The 12,107-nt window shown below is 35.1% G+C and overlaps 2 protein-coding genes across 2 annotated transcripts; one reads left to right on the top strand and one right to left on the bottom strand.

Moving 5' to 3' along the window:
* Positions 1-382: 382 nt before the first annotated feature.
* On the top strand, positions 383-3,388 carry LOC106312410 (putative UDP-glucuronate:xylan alpha-glucuronosyltransferase 5). The gene is made up of 3 exons (XM_013749926.1): positions 383-1,256; positions 1,714-2,177; positions 2,703-3,388. Exons 1-3 carry the CDS (start codon positions 500-502, stop codon positions 3,183-3,185), a joined length of 1,704 nt encoding a protein of 567 aa, XP_013605380.1. The 5' UTR covers positions 383-499; the 3' UTR covers positions 3,186-3,388.
* A 337-nt stretch (positions 3,389-3,725) lies between these two features.
* LOC106312411 (sucrose nonfermenting 4-like protein) lies at positions 3,726-8,388 on the bottom strand. The gene is made up of 12 exons (XM_013749927.1): positions 7,664-8,388; positions 7,172-7,333; positions 6,743-6,865; positions 6,567-6,626; positions 6,296-6,385; positions 5,816-5,950; positions 5,270-5,414; positions 4,830-5,003; positions 4,537-4,600; positions 4,375-4,444; positions 4,157-4,274; positions 3,726-4,061 (listed from the first exon to the last, which is right to left on the bottom strand). Exons 1-12 carry the CDS (start codon positions 7,874-7,876, stop codon positions 3,967-3,969), a joined length of 1,449 nt encoding a protein of 482 aa, XP_013605381.1. The 5' UTR covers positions 7,877-8,388; the 3' UTR covers positions 3,726-3,966.
* Positions 8,389-12,107: the final 3,719 nt, after the last annotated feature.

The following is a 12,107-nucleotide window of genomic DNA, read 5'->3' as shown; positions in this document are numbered from 1 at the left end:
GTATAGCGGTTGGTTTTGATTTATCAACCGACTATCAATAAATATTTAAAATTGGGATTCTTATGATTCAGTCTACTTAACGACGTATACACGAAGCCAACAAAACTAGTTTTTAAATAATAATTCTGTGACAAATCAACGGCCAATGATTTCTTTAATGCATGATTGCTGTTTAAAATATAGGAATGTCTACATGAAGGACGAAAACAATCACAAGCTTGGTGACCAATTTAAAAAAATATATATCCACAATAATGAAGACTATTTCTACAATTATAACACGGGCCTAACTTGCGCTTGGAAGCTATATTAACATTCGTAGATCACCTAATCAATTGACTTTCATGCATCTCAAGCCTCATGCTGACAACCTCTCAGCCACGATATCGCACATATACCTACCTGTATACATATTTTTCATATACGTACATATATCTCTGAGATTATTAATATATACATAATATGTTTTAAGCGCATATAGAGAGTGTTTGAAAAAAAAATGGGGTTAAAAAACAAAAAAAAGAGCAGGAGGATCTTGATGTTTTATCTAACCCTAATGTCTTTTTCGTTTTTGGGTTTGGTAGTAACGTTTAAACCTCTGTTTCTACTCAACCCCATGATCAGTTCTCCATCGATAGTTGAGATTCGTTACTCTTTACCGACGAAAGTTAACCGGAACCCGAGGTGGTTCGGACTAATCAAGAACCATCTTCCGGAGAAAAATATCAGAGTTGGTCTTCTCAATATTGAAGAAAACGAGCGTGAGAGCTACGAGGCAACGGGGACGTCGATCTTGGAGACTATGCATGTGACGCTAGATCCTCTTCCGAAGAATCTGACGTGGGAGAGTCTATTTCCGGTGTGGATCGACGAGGATCATAGGTGGCACGCGCCAAAGTGTCCAGAGGTCCCTCTCCCTCGTGTGGAAGGTTCTGATGCTGACGTGGACGTTGTGGTTGTGAAAGTGCCGTGCGATGGGGTTAGGGAGGATAAAGGGTTGAGAGATGTTTTCCGGCTACAGGTGAATCTTGCGGCAGCGAAGCTGGCGGTGGAGAGTGGGCGGAGGAACGTTGACCGGACTGTGTACGTTGTTTTTATTGGGTCGTGTGGTCCCATGCATGAGATCTTTAGGTGTGATGAGCGCGTGAGGCGCGTAGGGGAATATTGGTTGTATAGACCTAATCTAGAGAAGTTGAAGCAAAAGCTTGTAATGCCTGTTGGTTCTTGTCAGATTCAACCACTGCCTGCTCAACTAGGTAACATCTTTGTCTTAGAAAAACTTATATTTTCTAGTCTTAGTATATAAAACTAGATTATAACAATAGTAACTAGATTCAAAAAAATATTGCGTAAAATGATTAATTCTTAGAACATGTTTATTGCAGGTCTCTTAGATTGTGTCTCTTGACGTAATATAAGATACAGTCTTTTAGGTTTTAACTAAAAAAACTAAGAGACGTCTCTTAATTTTTTTAGTTAAAAGCTAAGAGACTGTATCTTATATTACGCTAAAAGACTCAACCTAAGAGACCTACAATAAACATGCTCTTATAATTCTTACCATGAAACTTAGCTACTAAATCACCAAATCATCCTCTACCTTTTATACTGTATTTTCTTTTCATCTATATATATATTACTGGTGTGCTACTCTAACATAACATGGTAACATACATTTTCCCTAACTAGTATTCTCATTATAACTTGTTAAAGATCAAGAAGCATGGAGACGGCAGAAGAACGAAACTCTTACATCAAGAACCACACTATCATCCTCATCTGGTGCCCAACGTGTCGGCTATGTGACGTTACTCCACTCATCCGAGGTCTACGTATGCGGGGCAATAGCCTTAGCACAAAGCATAAGACAATCTGGCTCAACGCATGACATGATACTCCTCCACGACAAGTCCATAACCAATGCATCTCGCGTTGGCCTAAGCCGTGCGGGCTGGAAACTACGGCAAGTAGAGAGAATCCGTAGCCCTTTCTCCAAGAAAGATTCTTACAATGAGTGGAACTACAGTAAGTTACGTGTGTGGCAAGTAACGGATTACGATAAGCTAGTGTTCATAGACGCAGACTTCATCATCGCCAAGAATGTTGATTATCTTTTCTCCTATCCTCAACTCTCGGCCGCTGGCAACGACAGAGTCTTGTTCAACTCCGGAGTCATGGTAATGCATCTAAACCATAGTTTATAATAATAAAATATCTTAAGATTGTAATTAAACACCATTTTGTTTCAAAAGTATATGGATTTTTTTTTTTTTGTAAAATAGCATTATTAAAAGTTAAAATAACTTTTTGGGTTTGAGTTTAGTGATTAATAAGATTTAAAATTTAGTATTTAGAGGATGGAGTTAAGTTAATTAAGTGTTTGGAGTTTGAAGTATTTTAGTTTTTTAACACTTTTTTGGAACACTAAGTATTTTAATTATTTTATCCGTTGTTGGTGTTTTTTTTACTAAAAATGAGTCAGTGTTGTTTTCCTTTAGTTAGTGTTTTTTTTTAGTTTTTTTTCCGTATGTGCTATTTTTGTCATATTTTTTTGTATACCACCTAAAGATTTTTCCTAATTTATATTTTACACACATTTTGTTGTTTAAACCCGAGCAACGTTAGATTCATATAGTGTTAAATTTAGGGAAAAGTTATAGTTATAACACCTGACTGTAGATTGTAACAAATGTTTTGTTCAGGTTCTGGAGCCATCAGCTTGTCTGTTCAAGGAACTGATGCTGAACTCGTTCAAGATCAAGTCTTATAACGGTGGAGACCAAGGGTTTCTGAACGAGTATTATGTGTGGTGGCATAGGTTATCGAAACATGTGAACACGATGAAGTACTTCGGTGCTGAAAGCAAGAACAGCCAAAAACGCCATCTCCCGGACAATTTAGAGGGGATACACTACTTGGGACTAAAACCATGGCTTTGTTACAGAGACTATGATTGTAACTGGGACTTGAAATCACGTCGTGTGTATGCAAGTGAGTCGGTGCATGAGAAATGGTGGAAAGTGTACGATAAGATGCCAAAGAAGTTGAGAGGCTATTGTGGTTTGACACGTAAGATGGAGAAGAACATTGAGAAGTGGAGGAAAATGGCAAAGGTTAAGGGTTTACCTGAAAGGCATTGGAGAATACAAGTGAGAGATCCAAGGAAGAAGAACCTTCTTGATTGAGTCAGTGATAACGTTTTGGAATTGATTTGGTTCGAGAGCCATGAGGGCATATGCATGAAAGCATTTAGGAAAAGAGTATATGGAAACTCAGCTTCTCCAACAAAGCATTCATGATTGATAACCATTATAGCAATGTATATACACACATAAATGTTATTTTTCGATGTACATGTATTATTTATACAATCATTGTTCAAGTGGTAGAGGATCCCTTCATGTAGGTCAAGGCTAAGGAACGGAGCCTATCTCCGCCACTTTAGTTTCTGATCTAAGCTTCTGAAATGCCGCTATGTGTGGGTGATTCAATGGTTAACCATACCTAAACAGTGTTTGAGCTATGATGGTGATTAAACTTAAAGAAAACATATTTGCACTTGCTTTACATGGTGCTTTTAATACGATGATTATTTTTTTGCCTACTCTCTGGTGAGATTCAATCTCTTTTAACCGTTATATTGTCGTCCCATGGCCTTCCCATGCTGTTAACCGCCAATTTTTAAGCTTTGAAGCATAAAGAAAACAAAAAAAAAACTGAGAAAATGCTAGTAAAGCTTTTGGTAGCCAATATCTTCACAAGAATGAAGGGAAACACGTTCAACTTGAGCAAAACAAAAATAAATAAGAAGAAAACAATGAAGGTGTTCGTGGCAAATTTACAAATTCCTTGCAAAGACCCCCCCAAAAAAAACACAAAAAAGAAAAGCAAATTGTTGGGTAGTTCGATTTGTGGAAATGAGAAAAAGAGTTTTGAGGAGGAGGTTGTTGTGGGGAGTAGTAGTAGTCAAAGACCGAGCAGGAACTTGAAAACATCGCTCAAAGATATGATACCTTCAACACGTTTGCTCCCTGCTTCCACTATCACCAGCCTCCTTACACCTGACACAACCAAACCTAGTAAATATACTTCTCATATGATGATGATGAGAGCAACAAAGCCTGAAGAGTGTATGCAAGGGAGAAGATGGTGGTACCTGGATTCGCCAACCGCTCTATCACTTTCCCAAGAGAGTCTGAGCGCAAGCACATCTGACATCTCTGCCCGTTGAACATTCCATAAGGCGGACTTGCATCTTGCCCCAACTGAAGCGCCTGAAACACCGCACCGTTTTGTAAACAACATTAATATACTTTTTTAATAGGCAGCTTAACAGAAATAGGATGAATCTTGGGCTTCTGCTGAGAGGTTTACCTGGTGAACCGTCATGTCATCAAGATGAATCTGTGCGTATGCCTTATCTTTAGCCAGAGCAGTTATGTCACTGGCCAATGAAGGATATGAGATCAGAATACATGGATTCAAAAATATGGAATGCTGAGTAATTATCCTGTCAACTGATGGATGGAGGTTTACCTTCGGGAGTATATGTCAATAAGCGAGTCATTGTCATCCACTACTGGAATTGCACTAACCTCAGCTGTAAAAACAAGATAAACACAAAATATTAGAGACATAAATGAAGCACGACTCATTCAATGCCATCATGTGAAATTCTCTAAATTTTAATTAGGCTTCCACTTCCCTAGACCCATCCATCAAGAAAGTTTATAAACAAAAATCTGATTGAAATGTCGAGGTTAGTCTCAAGCTGCTGATGAACTTTAAACTATGCTATATTGATAAAACAGGAGCAAAAAACGGAATACCTTGAACTAATAATGAGAGCGCAGAACCCAAAGAGGCGTGTGGTCTCAGTGTAGCGAGAGGTTTGCTACTTGATTCTCCGATTCTGGGGACCCAAGTACCCAGTGGAATTGAACAAATGGGCTGCTGAAGGATTGGCAAAGAGCTAGACGAATGTCTAAAGTATCTGCATATACCTGGAATATTATGCGTAAAGTTGAAGTAAAGTGTCTTAATAAGAAGCATAAACTTTCGAAAAGTGTTTATCCAACAGGCAAAACTGTGATTGAAATTTGGGAGAGGCGATTCCAACTATATAGCTCTAATTTATGTCCTATAGATCCCATATTTACACATAATATATACAGAAATGAAGTAGGAAGATTTCGGAAACGGCAGAATCATATGCACGTCATGAAATGAAAAGTGTCCTATGATGTTATTCACAAATGAAGGACCTTACATTTTAATATGCCTGATAGCGAAGCTAGATGCAGTAGCTGCGGATATGACTCATCCTGCAAAGAAGAGTAAATAACTGGAACGGCGGCCACCTTGTTTTGCAAAATTTTCATGGCAACGTCTTTCAGGTTATCATAGGGCCCAACCTGATTGTAATATATGAAAACATTAATATCAAGAGAGAAAATTTTGAACTCTTTTCCATGTAACCTGCAATAGAAGTTTCTAGGATAAAGCTATGTTTAGTGAACGCAAGGAGCGGTTGGAAGTAAACATGTAGACAGGCATATATGGATCAGTTACATTCCTAAATAAGTATGCCTCCGAATCCAAAATGTGGAACAGCCACGTTAATAATTTAATTCTGAACCTATATTGTTAGGTCAACTTTAGGTGAGTCTAGATAGCTAAAACACTTCGAGTAAAAAAGTTTCTAGATAGAGATAATCAACTGGACCATTCTCAAACTAAAAAAAAAAAGATACTCAAGAGAGATCTTGAAGATACATGAAATGATAGCGGTAGAAAGCAACTGTGAAAGTCTCACCTGAACAAGTGGCCTAGGATATGGTCTCCCAGTTCCATCATATTGTCTGCTAATATGAGCCTTCCCCTCTTTCCACGCTGCTATTGTGTGCGTCTCAAGCTCTTCTTCTGTCAAGTTCGATCCATGCGTTCCAAGCTGCAATTTCAGAGTTGCTATTACCACGCAAGAGTGAAAAAAATATATACTGAGAAAGCTAGTAAGCATCTAAATAAATTCATAGGTAATATACTTCAAGACTGCGGAAATCTATTACACTCCTTCAAATTAAATTCCAAGCATAGGAAATAATTCATTAGAATATTTGTGAACCCAAACTAGTATTATTAACCACACACAAGTAATATTATTAGATAGTAAAGGATATGAATATTCACTCTGAGTTCTTGACATTTAGACCATTTCCTCTTGGGAATTCTAAAATGATACATCAATCACTCGAATGAATGCTCTAGTAATTAACAAATTTTTACAGAAGCCAACCTCTTTAAGTATTAGAATGAAGTCAAGTGGACCAAGAACTCCCACAAATTGGCCTTTACCAAAGTCCCAAAGAGGAGCCAAAGGGATTCCCTGAAAGCATTCAGAATTAGCAAAACCAGGAATTAGCAAAATCTAGTTCTTTTAAGTTTCACTCACTCCCCCTTTTGGATGTGGATGCAACAACATTAGAATGTCATACATGACTGTGACGGACAGAGAGAGGAACATCCCTAAAAGAAGAGAAGCTGATACAATGGTAAATATAGTAAACCTGCTCATAGAGTATGTGGAATGCTTGCTTTACTGGTAAATTTACATCCAATGCAATAACCTGTAAAAGTTTACAATCACCTTATTAGACAATTTTCGGCGAAGATATTCTCATAGATATTCTATAGGATATGAAGACAAAAATCATCAAACAGTAAGAAGATGAAGAAACCAGACCTTGCCCGACTCTGGGAGCAGCTCATATGCAGTACAGGTTGACAATAAAACAGATATACGGTGACGAGACATCTCCAAATCAACCGCTGACATCCTAGGGATAGAATCCTGGGATGGATCAGCCTATAAATAATCACCATTTAAAGAGTCAGAAATTGAATACGAGTCTTCAGAGACAATATTGTGGAAATTAAAGGCTATATACAACTAGTCATCAAATAAAATGCTATTTTTTTTTTACTCCACATCTTTCCCTTTTAGGATAAAATGTATCTCTTTTAAGGATTTCAGATTTGTAATAAATAATAAAATGAAGCATCGGATATATATAGAAACAGCATTCGAAACACAAAAGCAATAAGCTACTAATAAGTAAGCAAACAAATCAAAACACTGTACTTTTTTGTAAGGAAGGATTATAATCCGTACCATTTGCTGAGAGAAATCATCCACATCCATGTTCGATGGGCTAAAACCAGTGGGGACCATATCAGGTAGAGTGATAAGTATCGTATTCATTACTCCACCATTTCCGTTTACAAATGGTTGGTGCTCATCGTGCCTCCATTCCCCATCAACATAAAACTTATACTGCAGGAAAATGAAATAAACTGAATGTAACACCAGAGACTTCTTAACCATCCAAAGTCTTTGTCAGATATTGTAAATCCAACACAGAAAATTTACAGAAGTCGGATATGCAGTTAAGAAAGTTCCATGGCTGCACTTCGTTATGATGCTACCATGACTTAGAGAGTGTTCAATAATGACACTACCCGTTGGGAATGTAATCAACTATGACATATATGATTCTCATGCATATTAGACTAAATGCATCAGCATCATGGATGTCGCAGAGAGTCTATAAGGATATAAATGCTCCAGCAGAGATTCAACGCGCAGAAGAAACAGGTTATTAACCTGATGATATCCAGGAGTCAAGTTGCAAATGACTTGAAAAACACTAGGGCATCCCTCAAGTGGTGACATAGGCACATGTTCAGTCCACCTGGTGAAAGATCCGCTGAGGAAGACCCTTGTACCTCCATAAGGCCAGACGAAGCGGGTGGGAGTAACAAGCTGCGCTGAGGCAGCGCTGTTTCCACGGTTGTTAGCCAATGTAGAACCAAACATCCCCTCCGACAAGTCTTTATATAGTTTACAGTAGTCCACAGCAAACTAACTTCTCAATCGATTCTGGATAAATTTGATTCTGAAAGCTTCCGACTTTTAAGGCTTACACATAACACTGAGTCCCAATCCGAATGAAGCTAATCCACCAGTGATCGAAAACCCTAAAAATCCCAAATCACGATCTACAACGAAGAGAGGGAGAAATTACTGAGCTCCTCAAGCCCCCTGACTCAACCAACCACGAGCGATCAAGTGATGAGATGATACGCCACTGGAAACCTTGAATTCGAGGAAAAGGGCAGCTCCGATGATCGAGGATCGAAATGAGAATGATGGGAGCTGGAGAATTAGGGATTTGGGAGAGAAGCCTAATTTGGAGATGGCATTGATTGTTTGGATCTGATTGGGGGAAATAATGTGATTATTCTTTCAGGGTGGAGAATCTGTGGGGAGGGAGGGAGGGGCGACGAAGCGCAGCGTAATGTTTGTTATTGTTTTCGTTTTTAATCCATGGAGATATATGATTTTTCCTTTTTATTTTTTTTTATCTTTTTACTACTGTTGCTAGGAATGGAGGAAATTTATATTAAAACTATATATAAAAAATGTTTTCAACATAAGATTCTTATGATAAATATTTTTAAGTTGACATTTAAAAATATTTCTGAAATTTATATAGTTAAAATTGAAAATATAAAATTTTAAAACAGAGTATGAATAGATATATGTAGCAAACGAAAAGCTTTTGAGAAAGTGATATAACTCTTAAAAACAATGATAAATGGTTGAAAACAGTATAATAAAATATTTCTACCATCATTAAAAACGGTTTTCTAATTAAGACTTCAAGATACCTAAACATCCCCTCCGACAAGTCTTTATATAGTTCATATGGAGTTATTAATAAATCGTGTATCTAATTCTTAAGAAATTACAGTTAAATGAAATAGTGATAACAAAAAAAAAATATTGCTAGAATTTAAGATAAAATTAGTAAATTAAAAAAATTGAGAAATTGTCTAGTTATTAAGTAAGACAAAATATGTTATTTTAATGCGATTTTGAAAATATACCATGATTTTGTTATTAAATTTTTCACCGTTTTTTTAAATAGGCTTATTTTGCAGTGAACTAATAATATGATTGATAGATTACCAATTGATACGGCGTATCCTAAGTGGTACTTTTTCATTGTATCTTGCCATTCTTCATCTCATCCTAATAAATCTTTTGCAACACATGCATTTGTAAAAGAACCATAAATTTTACCATCAAATATCCTCATAACTTTTATTGTCGTTTATTTGTTTAGCATTTGAAGATCAAATAACTTTTCTTAAAAAATATTTTGACTCTTTTTGAGTTACATTGAAATATTTTTATAGGATAAGGCAACCAAATACAAAAAATACAAACAAATTTTCAAGGTTTATATGTGTTTTTCCAAAGATTTTGTATATGATCTTTTGGGTAGTGAATCTATCTTTATTTGATGTTTTTTGTTATTGCATTTTTCACTGTTCACAACTACTACTATACATATTTAGACCAAAGATTGTAATGGGTAACCACCAAAGATTACAATGATTGATCACCAAAAATTGTAATGGTTGAACATCAAAACTTGCAATGGTTAATCATTGTAATGGTCCATTTAAATAATTGCAAATGTCCATCCAAACAATTACAGTGATTCATTTAAATGGTTGCAGTGATTCATTTAAATCTCTAACATAACATTATATATATGAAAAATACAATTTAAAAAATAACAAAAGCAATAAAAACAAAACAAAAGCGATTATAAGAGAAAAGTACAATAAACAATTATGAGCAAAAATGTATAATTCACGGTTATAAGCAAAGTTATAATGAAGAGACACATTTGTAAACATTGCTTGGAATCCCTATTATAGCTTTCAAATATTGTTCTCCATCTATGAAATAAAATAAATAATTATTAGATGAAAATGATACATATGTATCATCTCAACGTTGCGACCAATATGGCTTCTTGTTTAACAATAACTACCGGCCTTTGATGATCATCTACAACAAATAAGAAAAAATAATCTATTATTACTAATAAAGAAATAAACAGTTATGAGAGCAGTTTAAACGAAGAGGTTCAAAATATAAGCGGTTATAAATAAAAAGATATCATAGATTTTTATAAATAATTTTTTTTTAATAAACATACATGAACAAAATTATAATGAAAAGACATGACTTTTGGAATTAATTAGGATTACTATTATTAATAGATATAAAAAAGGAAGAAGGAAAAAAAAGAAAGAAAAAAATATAACAAACTATTATTTCCTCAAATGAAAAAAAACATTGATGTAAAAAAAAAAACAACATTATAACCATCCTTTATCCAATTACTACTAAAAAGTAATTTTCTTTTCTGTTCAAAAAATTTATGCAAATAATTCCTACTCTTTTTGAGTAAAATAACATCCATTAATTAGACAATAAAAAGGTTTTTTCTAATTTTGAACCAAACACATTAAGTGTCATAACGTTTTCCAAGTGACTGATGATTTAGCACGTAGGCTTTCAAGTATAATAAATAAAAATATAAATGGTGACATGTTTTCTAGTCTTATTTACACACCAGTCGTTTATATTTCTTGCATATTAAGGGTTTTTTTTTAATTTTATTTTTTATTTCTTGCATATTAAAAAAATGCAAGACCTTAACAAACAAACACAGTGGATAAAAAAAATAGCTTAATATGCAAGAAATAAAAATGACCTTATAATATGCAAGAAATATAGTCAAATAAAAATCAATTATAAGGTCATTTTTATTTCTTGCATATTAAAAAAAAAAAAGCTCTGTTTTGCTTTTTTTAAAATACTAGCTGATGCCCCGCGCAAATGCGCGGTTTTATTTTATGAGGATTTATTTTATGATTATGATTTTAGTAAAAAGATTTTAGATCTTAACAAACAAACACAATGGATAGAAAAAATAGTTATATACCAATTATTTTCTTACCTTTTCTTCTCACTTTTAATTTTTTATAGTGAAGTTTCTTGTTTAATCATTCTTATAATTGTAGTTGTAATAAAAATGACCTTATAATTGACTATAATGAATCGAACCGGATTTTGGATAATTCGGTTCATTACTCGACTAAGTACACAAAACCAATCACATATAAAATTGAATTCAGTTTTCAGTTATTATTTTAAAGTGCCATTTCTTTCATTTTTCAAAATAGTAAGGAATGGTTCGGTTAATGAAAACCGAACAATTAACCGATCTAAAAAAAAAACTAAAAGAGAAAAAGAAAAAGTTTGTCACCCAAGTGTCTAAACCAAACCTAATTTCTCTTTTCGTTTTGTTCTCCAGGTACAGCCGTCTCTTTCTTTTATTGCATCTCCTTCTTTTACCTCAGATTATTGCTTCATCTCCTTCTTCATCTCATCTCATGCTTCTTATTCCTTTGTTGTTGCGTTTCTTCTCTGGATCAATTAACACATATTTTTTTTCATCTCTTTTTTTTAAACGAAATTATATTAAAATTTTAACCCAAAAGGGTATCAGAATCTTACATTCCGACACGGGAGAAACGTTTGCAAGACCAACATGACGAGGATTAGACAAGACATCAAAACAAAAAACACAGCAAAATCTACGACCCAAAAAAATCTAAAGAGAGAAGATACTCAAGCGAGGGTGAGAAGACCTACCAAGGAGCCTCAACTCTGACGAACACTGATGGTTAGCGGATCCGACGCCACCACAGACGTCACGACAGCCGGTGTGTTCAAAACCAACCATGGATCCATCTACAATTATTCTTCTCAGAAAGAGCCACGACTCTCGAACGCCGGCAACTACATGAGACACAACTCTCGAACTTCCTCCGCCAAGCTCCATTGTTGCTCCGCCGTCACAACCGTCTATGGCCACCGCGCACAAACACTAAATTCCACCAGCCAAGAACTCTTCCGCCTTTAAGAGGGAGACTCGGGTAAGTAAGACGAAAACAAAGGAGATTATAATAATGATTCACGTTTGATCATGTGTAGTCATAGTCCCTTTATAATAATGATATTATCTTAAGTCGCTTTGGGAGAAGAATTGTATTTAAGTTTCTAGGTAACAAGAGAAGAATGAGGAAATGGTTTGACGTTCGATTAAGCAGAATTGAAGAAGAAAGTGACGTGGAGAGACAAAATATTTTGATTGGTTTTCACAGTTTTTTCATTTAAT

Source organism: Brassica oleracea, chromosome C8 (genome assembly GCF_000695525.1).
Source record: "Brassica oleracea var. oleracea cultivar TO1000 chromosome C8, BOL, whole genome shotgun sequence".
Classification (NCBI taxonomy): domain Eukaryota; kingdom Viridiplantae; phylum Streptophyta; class Magnoliopsida; order Brassicales; family Brassicaceae; genus Brassica; species Brassica oleracea.
Note: the sequence above shows the minus strand (reverse complement) of the source record. Positions and strands in the feature narration are given on the sequence as shown.